The 18,782-nt window shown below is 39.2% G+C and overlaps 1 protein-coding gene across 2 annotated transcripts in view; it reads right to left on the bottom strand.

Annotated features, from left to right (window-relative positions):
* Positions 1–17,333, bottom strand: part of wnt9a (wingless-type MMTV integration site family, member 9A) — a 70,978-nt gene extending 53,645 nt beyond the window's left edge. For both annotated transcript variants that reach the window (XM_005163661.6, NM_001045363.1), the window contains 1 exon segment: positions 17,192–17,333. In XM_005163661.6, coding sequence (XP_005163718.1) covers positions 17,192–17,283 — 92 coding nt within the window. In that variant the 5' untranslated portion in view covers positions 17,284–17,333.
* Between the last annotated feature and the right edge of the window lie 1,449 nt (positions 17,334–18,782).

Below are 18,782 nucleotides of genomic sequence, written 5' to 3'. Positions count from 1 at the left end.
AATATTTTGACAGCATTTTGGCATTGTCCGGCATATACAATGCAAAAAAAAAAAAAACATCACCATGATATGTGCATGATTGAGAATTATTTTTCAAGCATTGATGTCTTCTAGCGCTTTCAAGTAATGCTGTTTGGTTTCTAGAGGGCTCCGGTTGGTTTTTGTCTGCAGTCCAGAAAGCCGACCTCCACATTTTCTTTATTATTATTTTATAGTCCCTAGAAATGACTCAGATTTCTAGTATTCAAAGAAAAAAAAGTCAGTTGTTGAGATAAGATTGAGAGCATTTCAGCATTGTCTAGCATATACAATGCAGAAAAAAGAACATCACCGATATATGCATGACTGAGATATTTTATTAGAGCATTGCTGTCTTCTAGCGCTCCTATATAATGCTGTTTGTTCTCTAGAGTGCTCCTTTTGGTTTTTGTCTGCAGTCCAGAAACCCGACCTCCACATTTTCTTTATTATTATTTTATAGTCCTTAGAAATGTCTCAGGTTTCTAGTGTTCAAAGTAGTAATACATCTTTCCTCGACAAGACACATGATTTGAGGTATCAGTCATGCCCACAGCACAAATGGTGCGGGACAGGTTAAGCATTTAACAAATTTAATAGTTTTCAGTTTAATACCTAAGCATGAGGGTGGCACGGCAGGCTCAGTTAGCAGTGAATGAACGTTTTTCCCTGAGGTGGCATGAATTTCCGAAAGCTAGTCTAAAAGACAAGCAAGCATAATTATTAGCTCCTTTAGGCTATTTTTTCCCCGATTGTCTACAGAACAAACCATCTTTATACAATAACTTGCCTAATTACCCTAACCTGCCTAGTTAACGTAATTAACCTAGTTAAGCCTTTAAATGTCACTTTAAGCCGTATAGAAGTGTCTTGAAGAATATCTAGTCAAATATTATTTACTATCATCATAGCAAAGATAAAAGAAATCAGTCATTAGATGTGAGTTATTAAAACTATTATGCTAAGAATTGTGTTAATAACAACCGTTAAAAATAAACTGGGGGGCTAACAATTCTGACTTCAACTGTAACATAGAACCAAGAGTATTTCTCAAGATTAATTTATCTGGAGAGCTCAGAGATCTCAATATTGGAGATATTACAGCCGACAATACCCTACAAAAGACTGTAACTCTAAATTTAGTAGAGTAGGACACACACTGGTGCATACAGTACCGTGCGTGTGGTTAGCATTAGTAAGAGGTTTAATCATGGAGCTCGACACGGGTCAGCTGCTCAGCGATGGTAAGTGTGTGACTGGCACTGCATGGGTGCGCCACAGAGCTCCACATGACTCTACCTACAGTATCGACCTCACACCATGGCACTGAGAAGCCCAGCACGCAGTGACAGGTACGAGAGCTGCTCTACTCTCTTATTTAGGCTCCCACTGAAAGCCCTTTTCTGAAAGCATGCAAGCATAGATTTTAAATGACGTGTTTGTACCATACCTGTCAACGTTCATTCAAACATTCATTTTCCTTCGGCTTAGTCGCTGATTATCAGGGGTCGCCACAGCGGAATGAACAGCCAACTATTCCAGCATATGTTTTACACAGCGGACGCCCTTTCAGCCGCAACCCAGTAACACATATACACTCATTCATACACACACTCAGGCTACGGCCAATTTTTAGTTCATCCATTCCACCTATAGCGCATGTCTTTGGACTGTGAGGAAACCCACGCCAACACGGGGAGAACATGCAAACTCCACAAAGTAATGCCAACTAGTCCAGCCGGCACTGGATTGAGCAACCTTTTTGCTGTAAGGCGACAGTGTCAGTAACATTTAGGGTTTTTATTGAAAAGCTGCATGACTGGTCTCCATGACACTGATGCATCGAGCATCTTCATTTCCAAGAGTGGACCAAAGTACCTTTTTTGGAACCAATGAATCTTCAAATGCTGGCTGGATTTGTTCCAGTTATTTATATTTGCCGCTGACAGAAATTGCATGGCTTTTCTGACATATTAGAGACTATGGTAATGGATAAGTACACTTTGGGCTGTATTTTGACGGTCCATGCGCAGAGCGCAAAACGCAGGGCGCAAACGCTTTCAGGGCGTGTCAGAACGCATTTTTGCTCATTTAAGGACAGGAAAATCCGCTTTGCACCGTGGCGCATGGTCTAAAAGGGTTGAGTTTATTTTCTTAATGAGTTATAGGTGTGTTTTGAGAATAAACCAATCAGAGTCTCGTCTCCCATTCCCTTTAAGAGCCAGCTGCGTCGTGCCAAGAGCGCATTTTGACGTAAAGTAAGTTCACTTTCGCTTTTGCTCTCATGGATAGGGAAACCTTTACGCACAGACATCAATTAGCCTATAAATAATTAATTTTGTTTGTGAGGCGCAAAGATTTGTTTCAAAACTATTTCTAAATTCAGTTCTAATTTCCAGCAAACGAATAAATGAACAATAATAACGAAGTGTGCTCAAAATACTGAGTTATATCCTAAAACACATGCTGAGCCCCATATAGTCTAAAAGCTGCAGGTGGACAAATCTAAGCTTGTTTTCAGTAAAACAAATATAAATATGGATATAATAAATAATACTGCTAATAATAATAACATTATACAAAAGCAAATTGAATGAACCGAAAAAGTCTCCCAAGATGAAGAAAGTAAGGCAGTGGTTTTTAAATTCACGTAGGCTACAAATTAATATGTTTTGTAATATTTTAATCATTTATATTTATATCCTGTATATATCCTTATTAAATATATATCCTTAATATATTATATCTTTTTCATATGTAAAGATATTTGCGTATTGCTCTGCATCTTGTGTGTAGTGTGTAAGCCAGCCGCACTTTGCGCCAGACAATAGACTGACTTTGTTCTGGTCTAAAGATCAGACTATTTACAGTTTCTCAAAATAGCAACGGGCCAAAACACGCCTGCTTTTTTAGACCAGAACGCCTATGGGCGCACATTTGACGTGGCGCAACACCTCAAAATGACCCTTGCGCCGAGCTAAAAGTAGCAAAAGAGTATTGCGCCGCGCCTTGCGCCACATTGCACCGGGTGTATGATAGGGCCCTTTGTGTTACTTAGAGGAACCAAAGAGCAAAATGCATTTTACAGAACTATTTAACCAGTTAAACTCTGCTGCTATTTGGGGATTTCCGCCTGGATTTTGCCTGCCCAAATTTAAAAGCTTCCCAAATCCACATGCAGAGATGTAAATGCAAAGATTTGGTATAATTTTAAAGAAAACCCTTTGAATTTTCATAAAACACTATTGAAAGTGTTTAAAATATCTGTATATGTTGTCTGTGTTATAATAAACACCTAAAAAAGAGGCGCTTTTTGTATTTTTTTTTTTATAAACTCAAATTTGAAAGTGTACCGTTTAGGTTCTGTGTGGTTTAGGGTGCTGTAATTAATTTTGGTGGTTCCTGCACATGTCTGTAATCATAGGAAAAAAGCAAAATGTCTCCACCATAATCTATGCAAAAGTTATTGTATTCCAACTGATGAGAGATGCTGTACAAGCCACAGGGAGCGATCATTGTTTTCATATTTCACTATTCTTTTGTTTGATCAAACATAATTCACTGTGTTTGGACCACGTCAGACATATAAAAGGATTTCTTATGCACATCACCTCAAAAACAGAGGAGAAATGGCCCTGAAGCGCACAGCATAAGGTGAGAGATGACAGCTGTCTGTGCTATCTGGGGCTGCTTATTGATCATAAATGTATTGTTTTCACTTCTACGCCATGGAAACACCGCGATTCATTTAACAACTGTTTGATATGTGAATATAATCCAGTAAAAAGAATGCTAGAACCGTATGAGCACCGGCAAGAGCTTTCATTTGAGCTATAACTTGTGCATGTGTCATATGAAAATTATGAAAATGAACCAATGTAAAATACCCAGCTCGGGTATCCAAATACTGTGTATTTATGTGTAAATAACTTTTGTACAGTGGAAGAAAAACCAAAGTGATGCATATGTGCATAAAATATAGATTCTACACTTTCAAAAGAAATCACTTACGGTGCAATGCTAGCCCTTTAAATCTTAAAGCGAAAGTCGATGACGTCACGGACCTGGTACCGGGTCGGCGGAGTAACTGGTTAATCCTAAAATTCCTTAACCACCAGGCCATAGATCGGTACCAGTCCTTGGATCAATTGGTGCCAGGCCGCACAAAAAATGATTAATTATTTCTGTTGTATTTATTATCTGAGTTTGAACAATCTTTTATTTTGAAAAATCTTTTAGTTTAAAAAATGACCACAGTCTCTTGACAGTCACTTGAGCGCCCAAATTTAACCCACAAGCAGCAAAATAAGTAAGAAGCAAACGTCTTTGCAAAGTTTCTTTGCTAAGGAGGAAAGGCCCAGTAAAGGGCCCACGAACTGCCAAGGAAAAGATCCGCAACCCATTTGTCAACAAATCAGGTGAATCCACCATGACTGTGCAAGAAGATCAACTGGTGGAGATCACAAATGAAGACAGCCTTTTAGGGGACGTTCGCATATCATGCCTTTCCTAAAGTTTGCACAAGTTCCTTGTTTCCTTCCAGACCAGATGCACCCAATTGAATGAATCCGCGGCCCGAGGCACGTGACACGAATTGACTGATCAGCTTCAGCTTGTATAAAATATACACATTTCGGTTATTATCTCAGACAAACATAGAACAACCAAACACTGCAGTGCTTTGTGAAATGCGGTAATATTGTCAAGCGTTGACCGGTCCACGGTTATAAATAGGTTGAGGACCACTAGACTATAGTAGTGCAATCCCCTTGTTAAGTGGTGACGTGTTTGTGACGTATGTAATACTGTTTCCGGGTTCGATAGAAATAATTAGTTTATGATCACGTTTTATTTCTATCACACATTAAAGTTAATTTTACATAAAGTCATAGTGTACACAACAATCTCTGGGCTTGCTGCATCACAAATACCAAAATTTTAACAATTTATAAAAAAAATAATCACTTTCTGGCCATCGGATATTAGGCATGGACATATATATTGCGATCGTGATTTTCGAAAGCATTAAATCGCTTTGTAAACGTTTATTATTACCATTTCATGAGTCTCCCCAATCAGTTGAATAGAGCGCTTGGACCCGGAAGCCGCTTCGCGTGACGTCACACTTAACAAGCGGATGTCAGACACAATCCACTCAATGGCCTGAGTGACATAACTGTGACAGGTAGGGTTAGGGGTGGGGTTAGGTGAGCGCATTAAAAAGCATTAGATGCAGCTCAGATCGCACTGCACCAGGTCTGCATTCAGACCTCTCTCGAATGAGGGGCGATTTCATATAGAACCTATAGTTCTGCTTTAAAAGTACAGGCAAGTGTGTTTAGGAACAGAGCTAAGCTCTGAAGACTGATGATAAGCTCAAAAAAATGCAATAGTATCCATTTCTTTGATTCTTCACAAAACACTAGGGGTGTAACGATACACTCAGCTCACGATACGATGTGTATCACGATATAATGTTCACGATTCGATATGTATCACGATATTTGGAATAAAAATTGAAAATTAAACTGAAATGCAAATTTTAAACTAAATAGTAAAACTATTTAATACAATAGTAAACTATTTTTTATGTATTTCTTTTGTTTCAACTTGTTAAACTGAAACTTATTTAAGAAAATAAATTAAACAGGTCTGTCTCTGGAAAATAAAACAATTTAAAAACTTCTTAAAAATATTATTGAAATGACAGAGACAAAATTAAGGAACAATTTAAGTAAAGGTGCAAAAAAAATAAGCTTTCTATTCAATTGAATTTAACAGTAAGAGCTTAAGGCTTTGCTTGGTCACTTGCGTTTTTTGTGTGTGCAAAAAAAAATCCACATTTCCAGGTATTTAATTCATATTTAATTAAATTCATTTACAGATATCTCTAATTACAATTGTGACTAGTCAAAACTCATTTAGAGATATCTGCAAATATTTTTCAATGGAAGTCAATGGAGGAATATGACTAGTCATAATATATTTGCAGATATCTCCAATCTGATTTCGTACTAGTACAATTGTAATTGCAGATATCTCTAATTGTCATTCTGACTAGTCGAATTATAATTATGACTAGTCAAAATATAATTAGAGATATCTCAAAATATATTTATGGATAGTCAGAACAAAGGTTTAAATGCTAAAACGACTTGCCATACGCGCGTTTATCAAAGTCCGCCCTCTGTAGTAACAGCTCACAGTCAGCTCACGTCATGTGTGATTTTGCAGCGGGAACATTATATGAAGACAGAATGATATTTTAGGGTGAATTGTACCTTATAATTACAGTATGTGACTCTTTCAACACCATTAGGAGGTATCACTGTCGCTGTGCAAAGTATGTAAATCACTGTGAAGACTTTAAAACTTAGGATGTTTGACCCAGTATGCGTGTCAAAAAGCGGACGAGTCTAAAGCAATGACTGGACAACCGAAATGTTGCCAGACGTCTGATTTTGAGAGGATGGGCCATCCTCTATTTCAGCTCCACTCATCTTGGTCTGCTAACATTACTGCTGCTGCAATCTGAACTCACGTGCGACAGCAGGTGGAACGTAGCTCACGTGCAAACAGCTCAACTAATAAGAGAAAACAGACGTCATATCGTAATCAAATCGTCATAACGCCACGATGCATATTGTGACATTTTTGCATCGCAATAAATCGTACAACGATAAATCGTTACACCCCTACAAAACACACACCAACTTGCGCAGCTGTAGCATCCTAAAACCCCCAAGAACATTGGAAGCACTCTTTGAAGGTACGTGCTGTTTTGAGATCAACACCCAGCCCGTTCAGTAAATGTGCATGTATGGTTCATAGCTCAGGGTTTTTACAGTCATCTTATGGTTTTTCAGTCATCTAATCTTGGCTGTAGCGCTGATCATTTTGGCCCGCAGTCCACCCAAAAGCCCGGAAAACGGTCTGTGGTGGGAGATGGAAAACACATGACATGGTAGTGCCACTAATTAACGTCATCTCATCAATCCTTGACCACCGAAAGCTATTCGGATTCCAAACTGGCTTTCCGCTTTCGCTCCTGTCTGCAATGCCCATCACGGCATTTCCAACAACATCCTCCATATCTGCAAAACACACAGCTGATTGGGTTTCGGAAGAAGCGGGACCCGCCCTCTCTTAAAAAACCGAGGCAGACCACCAAACTGCGGTCGGAGCCGTGCTACCAGAATATTGAGCCGTTTTGGATGCAAGTGTGCCAAACACATTTACAGACATTCCCCAGAGCAATAATACCATATAATCAAGGCAGGGTTGGGATGACTCCTGCGGGAGAAGCCATTCTCACAGCTTGTCGAGAAAGCCATTGAGGAAAAACAAACCGGTAGGAATACAGAGACAAGAATTTATGTTTTCCAAGCGGTTACTTGAAATGTCATGAAACCCAATGTTTGTAATCCGAAGTGCGTTTACAGTGGAAGTGTGTGTCCAGCACACACACACTTGTGTGGGGTTGGAAAAGATGCGTCTGTTCTATCAAACGTTAACAAAGGCACTGTAAGAGAAATATGTATACGATTATGGGTGTGTGTGCACAGCCGGCAAAGGAAGTGGTCACATGTGAGGATCCTCAGTTGCAGACACTGCTATTCTCTGGCACTGAAAGGCGATCCACCGCAGCTCGGGCAGCAGCTCTCATCAACATTCCCAAGCACAAGTCTAGTCGAGAGATTAAATCTGAAGTCTCATGCAAACTGCCTCCGTACAGGGGCTTTCCTATGAGCGGTGGCCAAAAATGCCATTGCAAACAGATCAAACTGACCACAGATACCTTCGGAAAAAAAAAACGCCTGCTCCGTCTTTATCCTTGTCACACAGCTCTCTGCGCTCATATCTGTTTTTGCCACTCATTTCCCACTCTCCTAAGGTTTCATAAAGGAGCAGATGATGATTGAAGAGTAGAGCACTTTTACAGTAATCGTTGCACCCCCTGCTGGAAACATCAGGCACTGGAAGTACACCTGACAAAACATTAGCCGTTCATTACTTAAACTACATCAAGGAGGAAAATGCCAGATGAACTACATGCAGATCTACAAACAAATAAGGTCGGAGAGTCAGGAGTCTTTGTAAAACACTGCAGAAGCCTCGAACCTGCTTCAGGGAGATGGAAGTATACCAGATCCCGAGCCCTTTTTAAGGGGTTATAATGCACATGCAAGCTGATGCAGCCAACATATTCAACACAGGGTTGTGGAACATGCAAGAAATAAAAGTGCGGCAGTGGTTAGACAAGGCCTCACAAACCGTTGGCTGAACGTCTGATGAATAATGTGCGCAAAATGGGAAACACTTTGGGAGCTACAAAGTCAAAGTCATTTCATTGGTTGAGTTCTACGGGAGCTCATTCTGGAAACAACACCATTGTGACAGCAAACATCCTCAGACAAGAGACGAAGACAGTAGCCGTGTACAACTGTGATTACGAGCTCATTTCTTAGGCTCAAATGAACACTGGAATACCACAGCATTGACTGGACTATGACAACTGAACACCTTCCTGAAATGATCTGTTTCTGGTGACACTTTACATTAAGGTTCATTAGTTAATGCATTTACTAACATGAACTAATCATGAATAACACATGTACAGCATTTATTAATCATAACTGAACATTTACTAATGCATTATTAACATCTAAGTCCATGCTTGATAACATTAGTTAATGAGCTAACATAAACTAACAATGAACTACTGTATTTTCATTAACTAACGTTAAAGGGTCACAAAACACCAAAACACATTTTTTGAGCTGTTGACAGTCGTATATGTGTCCCACACTGCTAGAAACACTATTAGGACACCTATATCTCACTAAAAAGTGTAAATTGGTTGTTTTTGTGTTATTTCAAGCAAATTCGTACTTCTGGTTTGAAGCGAATTTTTGAAGCTGCGTCACGGTCATGACATAATAGCGTGTATTCCAGCGTGCAGACTGGACGTCTGTGCCAGAGTGAGTCTTATTACGTCTTACAGTGTGCTGCATTAATGCATGAGTAAGGCTTGGTTCAAACCAATCAGCGCGCTCTATTGTGCAACTTCATTAATATTCATTACTGTCACAGTGTTTAGACGACAGAGACGCCACGTTGTGTTGGCAAAACAAGCGTGAAGTGTTGCTTTTATAGTTTGCTGCCGTTAGGTTTCGTTTTCATTTTCTCTCTGTGAGAGCTCAGACTCACGTGTGGATTAACAGTGTACGTGACGCTCCACAAAAATAACTTACGTGTCTAAGGAGGATTATTGTTTACCTGAGAGCTGTTCTCATCTGCAAACGCTGAGATCCGGATTCGCTTGTCGTCTCCTCTTAATAAAGACGCGGCTCTAGTTGCTGGTGATTGTCCTGTCTCTACAGATTTGGTAAGTGAGTGACCAGTGCTCTTTGTTTATTCAGTTTCTTCGTATCGAACAAACTATTGCACCGAGTGTAAACATGTTAGCACTACAACCAAACTTTAACCTCGTGTAGGGTTTTTACCGCATTTTGTGACCAGAATAACACACGTGGCTTTCTGACGCTACCTGCCGAGTGCATCTAAGTGTCCGGGAAATGCTGAGTTTTTTTTTTCTCATTCGCCGTGCGGTATCAAACATTGCATGAAAAATACACGCTTAGAGCAGATCCTCGAATCAAATATTTCGTTTGTCGCGAGGGACATGAATGAATTCTCTAAATGAAAGACAGTTAAAGTCCACCATTTAATAATTTGGCAAATAATTCGACTACAGATGCCCATGTAAACACAGTCGCATGCCCAAATAGACGCTCCCACACCGTGCCTCTTTAGTTCCTCCGACACTCCCCCCTAAACAGAGCTGGACACGCCCACTTTTCTGGATTTTTCCAAAGTAGAGGTGTGAAAACACCCTGCAGAAACGAGGGGGTTTCATGGCCCTTTAACTAACATGAACAAATACAGTAGTAAATGTATTGTTCATTGTTTGTTCATGTTAGTAAATGCATTAATAAACATTAACTAATGAACCTTATTGTAAAGTGTGACCCAGTTTCTATTGCATGATGACTTGTAATGTCATTTACATTTCATGCCTTTACACAGTGCAAAGCAAACTGATTGGTTGCTCATGTATCTCCTGGACACACAACATACAAAGAAGGCCTGACTATGCAAGACTAACGGTGGGCATACACAGTGTGAATTCTGATAGTTGCAAGATTGTGCAAGTCACAAGTTCATGTCAATTACTTTGAACAGTCCTCATGTGTCGTGTGAATTATAAACCCTGGCCACTGTAAACCATCATCTCTGACTATATTGATAGCTCATTGATTCATAACTCATTCATTTTCCTTCGGCTTAGTACTTTATATAACAGGTGTCACCACAGCGGAATGAACCGTCAACTATTCCAACATTATTTTACACAGCGGATGCACTTCCAGCCGCAACCTGGTACTGGAAAACACCCATTTACACACACTTATACACTACGGCGGCGAGGCAGTGGCGCAGTAGGTAGTGCTGTCGCCTCACAGCAAGAAGGTCGCTGGGTCGCTGGTTCGAACCTCGGCTCAGTTGGCGTTTCTGTTTGGAGTTTGCATGTTCTCCCTGCCTACCCTACTCTCCCTTTCCCCCACAGTCCAAAGACATGCGGTACAGGTGAATTGCGTAGGCTAAATTGTCCGTACTGTGTGAATGTGTATGTGGATGTTTCCCAGAGATGGGTTGTGGCTGGAAGGGCATCCGCTGCGTAAAAACTTGCTGGATAACTTGTCGGTTCATTCCGCTGTGGCGACCTCGGATTAATAAAGGGACTAAGCCGACAAGAAAATGAATGAATATATACTACGGCCAATTTAGGTCATCCAATTGGTTGTCCAATGTGTTTGGAAAGTGGGGGTAACCGGAGCACCCGGTGGAATCCACCCCAACATGGGGAGAACTTGCAAACTCCACACATACACACCAACTGGTCCAGCCGGGACTCGAACCAGTGACTTTCTAGCTTTGAGGTGCTGCACAGCTCAGGGAGCTGAACACATTTTATTAATTCGAATTCAAGCTCACAAACAAATGTTTAAAGATGATCGGTAGCTTGTGAGCCACTTGGCTCAAAAATTCCTCTCATAACCATCCGAGCATCAACGATTTCCATATGATTTTTCCCGATGGGGAAAAAAAAAAATCACATACAAGCTCATATGACAGTACAAAATTGCACCATTTACATCCAGCTCTTTTTACAAGCTCTAACATCGAAGTCTTTGGGATCCCTAGGATGTATATTTAAAGTTTCAGCTCAAAATACCACACAGATAATGTTTTATAACTCTTTAGTTTGCATGTTCTCCCCGTTTTGATATGGGTTTCTTAGGGGTGGTCCAGTTTTTCCCACAAGTCCAAAGACATGCGATATAAGTGAACTGGGTAAGCTAAATTGAGTGTGAACGGAAGTGTATGGGTGTTTCTCAGTGATGGGTTGCGGCTGGAAGGGCATCCGCTGAGTAAAACATATGCTGGATAAGTTGGCAGTTCATTCCGCTGTGGCGATCCCGGATTAATAAAGGGACTAAGACGAAAACAAAATGAATGAATGAACGATGAAAAGCTCTGGGCTTTTTTTACTCGGTATCGATCTACGAGCCAATCACACGGCAGAAATGTGCATCAATGGGACTCTAAAAGTGTGTTGATATTAGAGAAGTATCGAATATTTGGCCACTGAACATATTTTTAAATATGCCATTTAATGGACCCTCTAATTATTGTGGCTTTAGTCATTTTTGGAGTACTCTTTTAAATCTGGAAGCATTAACAACTTATATTGACATATATATTATTACACCCTTTTTTTACAAGATGTAACATAAGTCTCTTGTGTTCCTAGAGTGTGTATGTGAAGTTTCAGTACAAAATACCACACAAATATTAGTTCACAACTCTTTGAAACTGCCCCTTCTAGGCTTTGATCCTAATTGTGCTGTTTTGGTGACTGTCGCTTTAAATTCAAATGAGATTGTGCTCTTTTCAAGTGAGGGCGGAGCTACAGATGCCTGTGTGTCAGCTTTGGGGCAGATTCAAAAACAGGACTAACGTCCTACGCTAAAGAGGCAGAGATGGTCACTAATAAGTGTGGATTTCAACCTCTGATGACATGTACAAAGGGAGAATGTCGATCAAAGTGTTTCTGCTTATCAAGTGTGATTATAAAAATTTAATTAATACATTTCTACCATTAGAAGCTGGTTATATTCACAGACTGCAGCCACACAACTGTGTTTAAACCCCTTATAAAGGTGATTTTTGCATAATATGTCCCCTTTAAGTCACAGTAACACTGACTAAACTGCTAAACCATCAACTCTAGAAAGATACTTGACACATTTGCCGTATCAACTGATAAGTATATTATGAGTACAGTTTTCAAGGATATCATCAGTAGGGATGCAACGATTTTAGATATTGGTTGTACAATTATAGTCTGAAAAATAATCTTGGTTTCACGGTTATCTTGCATTCATTCATTCATTCATTCATTCATTTTCGCTTCGGCTTAGTCCCTTTATTAATCTGGGGTCGCCACAGTGGAATGAACCGCCAACTTATTCAACACGTTTTACGCAGCGGATCCCCATCCAGCCGCAACCCATCTCTAAAAAATATTATGCATTTATTAATTTTAAAACGCTACTAGTTTAAAAAATCACATGAAAACTCCTTATATTAAAGTTTTGTTTATTGCTGCTTAGTAACTTAGTAATACATCACAAAATAATAATAAAAACAAACAATAGTCCATTTCTCTTTGGACTTAAAATTAAGTTAAAAAAAGTTTTAACATGTTTAAACATAAGTAATAATTTTACACTGACAATAATTGACAGAACAATGAAAAAAAAATTCGAATTAAAAAATATATATATTGTATTGTACGTTTTTCTCTTTGAAGAAGAAATGTGTTTATTCCATAAATATGAAGCTGATCAGTCCAGTTCTTGTCATGAGACTCATGGTGCCTTCGCGGCATTCTTTCAACTAGGGGCGACTGGAAATCGTGAGCGCGTCGATCTTAATATGCGCGTGCAACCCATGCACCTCTACTGCAAATGACGAACTTGTGCGTGCAAAGACACAATATGTGAACAGCCCTTGGTTAATAACCTCAGCCACAGTAAACATGGTCACATGGTTATTAGTCTTGGTGTACAAGCTCGAAACTTCAAACTTGCGCACCGTTGGAGTAACTTTGTTTAGTTGCAGCAGTTTTGTTCCGTGCAGAAATGCGGTGTTGAGAAGCCTTTCATGGTTATCACAATTATTATGCATTCATTCATTCATTCATTCATTTTCGCTTCGGCTTAGTCCCTTTATTAATCTGGGGTCGCCACAGTGGAATGAACCGCCAACTTATTCAGCATATGTTTTATGCAGCTGATCCCCTTCCAACCACAACCCATCTCTGAAAAATATTATGCATTTATTAATTTTAAAACACTACTAGTTTAAAAAATCACATGAAAACTCCTTATATTGAAGTTTTGTTTATTGCTGTTTGGTAATTTATTAATACATGACAAAATAATAATAAAAACAAACAATAGTCAGTTTCTCTTTGGACTTAAAATTAAGTTAAAAAAATTTTTATTTCGCTTTTAAACATAAGTAATAATTTTACACTGACAATAATTGACAAAACAATGAAAAAATAAATTAAAATACAAATTTAAAAAAATATATTGTATTGTACGTTTTTCTCTTTGAAGTAGAAATGTGTTTATTCCATAAATATGAAGCTGATCAGTCCAGTTCTTGTCATGAGACTCATGGTGCATTTGCGGCATTCTTTCAACTAGGGGCGACTGGAAATCGTGAGCGCGTCGATCTTAATATGCGCGTGCAACCCATGCACCTCTACTGCAAATGACGAACTTGTGCGTGCAAAGACACAATATGTGAACGGCCCTTGGTTAATAGCTACAGTTAATCCAGTGTGCGTGGTTATTAGTGTCAGTGTACAACTTCGAAACTTTAAACTTGTGCACAGTTGGAGTAACTTTGTTTAGTTGCAGCAGTTTTGTTCCGATGTTGAGAAGCCTTTACGATTAATTAACCATGATGTATTAAACCGCGGTTAATAGTGAAATCGGTTAATCGTTGCATCCCTAATAATCAGTGTGTCTATTAATTGCCAAAAGATTTCAAGGTGAAATATTGCATTGGCACTTTGCTGACAATAACCAGCATCACACACACACACACACACACACAATCAGTGAATATTTACCCTTATTTCAATTCAGGTATACTTTTAGGACAGCAGTTCCCCACATGTGACCCCAGGCTGGCCTCCATTGGAGATCTGCATAAACTTGTCAAAGCCAGGCACAAAAGAATCTCATTCCATGGATGTTCAGGTCTTATTTTCCCCATGCTTTCCCAACACGTAACCTCTTCTGCCTTCTCCCTTCAGGCAGTTTGAGGTGAGCTCTGCACTTAGACGAAAAAAGCGTGCAACCCCCATATCGCCTTGTTCCACCACCGCCACACTTTTGTCCCCAACGATCCAACCTGTTGAATGAGATGCCGTCGAAACAAACACAGGGCACCTGCCGCAACAGGCTGGATGGGACGGGGTGGTTAAAACTAAGTCTTTGCATTCTTGTGGCCAGCATGACAATTTCAGCAGCGCCTCAGCAAGGCGAGGAATCCCACCCAACCCTCGGAGACGCAGACCGAGGTCAAACAGAGACTGTGTTTAGGTTTCACATATGTTCCACCGCACTGGGGAAATTGGGTATGCAACATTGACCCTCTATTTAAGTAAATCAGTGCCCAGAAGATGCAGCATACGCCTCATGGAAGGTATTTATTTGCACGTTAGATGAAGCAAGTGTGTCAGACGGTAATGATTTCATGCTGTCCCTGGCATGCGCAAATGGCAGGTTCAAATGGCAGGTTTGATTTGCGATTGTATTGGTGTTTTGGAGAGCTGCCCGTGCACCTCATTGACTACAGAGGTCAGCAATCTGGAAAACGACAACCATATCTGCATTCAGACGTGAACGCTCATTGTTCGAGATAAGAAAGGACACCAGTAGTGTCATAGCGAATATATATATCGCTAATGAGTTTCCTATAGTTTGTTTTCATGACCCGATAACATGGAAGTACAAGCAATTTCCGAATAAAGTGTTGAAACGGAGTTGGAATAGTTTTAAACAATGGCCTCACGCAAGCATGTTAAACGTAATTGAATGTTAAAAATATCGGGACGTTTATTAGATGCGGCCTCTTGACATTGCTCACTATCGGACATCTTTTTTATTCCGTTTAACGTGCCAAAAAACCAAGGCGCAAATATTTCTTAAGAGGCTAGTTCCGATTGATAAAAATCTCTCAGATCAAATAATGGAGGCTGTAAATTTTTATATGAAGTGCAATCCCACCCATGCTAACACAGTCCAGCATTTATTAAATTTATTGACTTCCTAAGAGGGACCCGATTCTACAACCACTGCAGCCCAACAAACCGGTTTACAGCTTCATAATGTTCAATGGGGCCTGAGGGAGCCACTCCCGCCCTGGCCCTCGATTTGCCCCAACAATATCCTCTCCGTTGCACACCTTTTTGCACACAATTTTCCATCACTGCTCACTTCAGGCCAAGAGAAATAAGGACACAATGATATCATTAGAGAAATAATGATGTCAAACGCCCACCTGTCCGTGGACAGGTTCCAAAACTAGACTCATTTAGTCCACTGCTTTATCTAAATATGTATATATATATATATATATATATATATATATATATATATATATATATATATATATATATATATATATATATATATATTATAATTTATATATTATATTGTTCAAAACAACTCACTACAGAACTATGGGATCATAACAATATCAATCTGTAAACAACTTTTAGTCCTTAAATGAGGGAAATAAGCATGCGTTACGCATGTGATGAAAAAAGTAAGCGAGTTTACAGTATAAGGCTGAAATTCTATCAATTAAACTGCACAACCCAAAAGAAAGAATGCTAATCTGAAGATTAAAAGTTGACTCTCTAACAAACATGACTGATTTATTTTGTTCGACATTGTTGCATTTATGAGGAAAAAGCTTTCGTTATGGATGTGACATCTCTCCATTATGGACTGTAACATGCGAAATTCCCACTTGTGTGATTTTGGTAAATCAAATACAATTGTTTAAAAACACTGACACTTTTTAAAAGTATTTCTACAGTAGTCTAAAATACAAGCCTACACAAAAACAGAAAGAGTTTCTATATTTTGGTAAAAACATTTTTTTTTCATAAGGTTGACATTTGCATGGAATTGCTCGTATATGTGTTTCACAAGCACTTTTACACTCCAAACCTGGTTTCAAACTTGTTGATACAAGTGACAATAGCTCAAAGACGATGATTGAAAGTTAAACACATGTTTCTCTCGAAACATGAAGTTCTGGTGTGACCGCTGAAAGGCGCGTAATGGAAGAATATCAATAAGCAGAAATGCACGCGTCATAAGAGGAACACATTCCAAAGGCGTTCCCGCGGTATCACAATTACCTCAATTAAAATTATGCTAGGGGAATGTTTACAGGGGGAACTGTAAATTCAACTCAACATTCTTGAACTTGCGCTTGTTAAGCTTAGCGAGCGAGCAAAGCGGGGGTGCCAAAAAAAGAAAAAAAAAAACGAGTGTTTATGCTGGATGAAGAAATATTATCTGCGATCTGAACAGACGTTTTGGCCACCAGGTTAGAGATCCTCGTAGCTTTATTGTTAACAGCTGTTGAGAGCTTGCTCGTGTCTGATGTTTTTCATTCCTCTACAAGCATCTATTAAAAGGACCAACCTGACCGGCTTGTACCTGCCATTCAAAGCGCAGCACTGAATGATAAACGACGATCTGATGTGATATAGTTTAGTGCTGTTTAATAAATCTGCAAGCAACATCATGCAAACATTAATGAGAACATCACTCTGAAACGCAACAGGTTGTTTGTGAACAAACAATTACTAAACAGTATTTCTCAACACCAGTAAGGAGCTCTTTCGTTCATGATGTTGATGCATTATATCACATCTCTGTTTTTGTCTATTCATACATGAGAAAAAGCATTAGGAAAGAGCTTAAGAAAGAATTGTCCTGCCTACCCGAAGTAAGCCGTGCTCGGTCCGGGCAGGCTGATCAGATGCACTATAATGGTAAATGATAACCATCCCAGGAGAAGGTGTCCATCCAGCATTTTGTAGCGGCTCTGGGGCAGCTCATTTCGTTCGTCCTGAGTTGCTGTGTAAAATCCCTGCTTGTGAGAACCGCACTTCTTATACACTGCGAGGATTTCGCACTGCGCTCCTCCCCATTCACTTACAGCAGGGGAGAGAGAGAGAGAGAGAGAGAGAGAGAGAGAGAGAGAGAGAGAGAGAGAGAGAGAGAGAGAGAGAGAGAGAGAGAGAGAGAGAGAGAGAGAGAGAGAGAGAGAGCTGACCGAGCAGCTGGATTTAAAAGTAAGTCTGGCTTAATTATTTACGTTTGCCAAATTGGGACGGCTAATAGATTTGGTGTAAACATGAGCAATTAGCATATAGGCTAATCGTAAACATTCTGACATGTATCCCCACAAAAATAAGTAGCCTTCTCTAATTTCATATTAATTAAGTACACGTTAAGTATGTGCTACTTTATGTATTAAGAATAAATTCGGATATCAATTAACAGGTAGTATACTTGAAAGTGTACTTAATTTACTTAGTTGTTAGTACACTATCAACTTGTATATATACCTGACTTAATTGGCCCACATTTAGTTTATACAAGTATACTGCATTAAGTGATGTAAGTAGCCTACTTCAAGTTAATTTCATTATGTACACTTTATATAGGCTACTTTATGTATTCAGAATAAATAGTGATATCAATTCAAGTCAAGTGCTTAAAAGTGTTATTATACCAGTACACTATCAAGTAGCTTATACTACTCGTAAAATTTAGTTCATATGTACAGTCGAAGTCAGAATTATTAAACCCCCTGAATTAGCCCCGTTTATTTTTTTCCCCAGTTTCTGTTTATTGGAGGGAAGATTTTTTCAACACATTTTTAAACATAATAGTTTTAATAACTCATTTCTGTTAACTGACTTATTTTATCTTTGACATGATGACGGTAAATAATATTTTACTAGATATTTTTCAAGACACTTCTATACAGCTTAAAGATACTTGATAGTATAAAGATAAAAAAATATCTGTAAATTTGCAGTTTTTCATATTTTGTGGCTTTTTTTTTCATTTATTTATGCTTTTGTATTGCATTATGGCACTTTGATCTTTTCTCCAACAAATTGTATTATTAAAAATTTGGAAAAGAGTGACTTTTATTGACATTTTGATTCATTTAAAGTGATATATTAGTGTCTGGGTTGATGTTGTAAATTACGGTACAAATCCTGGTAGTAAACTGCCAGTACTTTTTCTGTTATTTTTTCTGCTTATTTTTGCAGTTTTTGCAAATCCACCAGAGGCTGCAGGGTACACTTATTGAGATCTCAAATTTCTCTTGCGAGTGCCATTTGTGCCTGCTCTTCTCGTGTAGATCAACTGACCGACCCTCCTCCTTCCCTAAACCCAACCGATAGTGTTTTCAGAAGCACCAAATGACCCGCCCTCCTCCTTCCCTAAACCAAACCGATAGTGTTTTCAGAAGCACCAAATGACCCACCCACCCATTTCCCTAAACCCAATCGA

The sequence above is a fragment of the Danio rerio genome, chromosome 2 (genome assembly GCF_049306965.1).
Source record: "Danio rerio strain Tuebingen ecotype United States chromosome 2, GRCz12tu, whole genome shotgun sequence".
In the NCBI taxonomy this organism is placed as follows: domain Eukaryota; kingdom Metazoa; phylum Chordata; class Actinopteri; order Cypriniformes; family Danionidae; genus Danio; species Danio rerio.
This window is presented reverse-complemented; position numbering and strand designations above follow the sequence as displayed.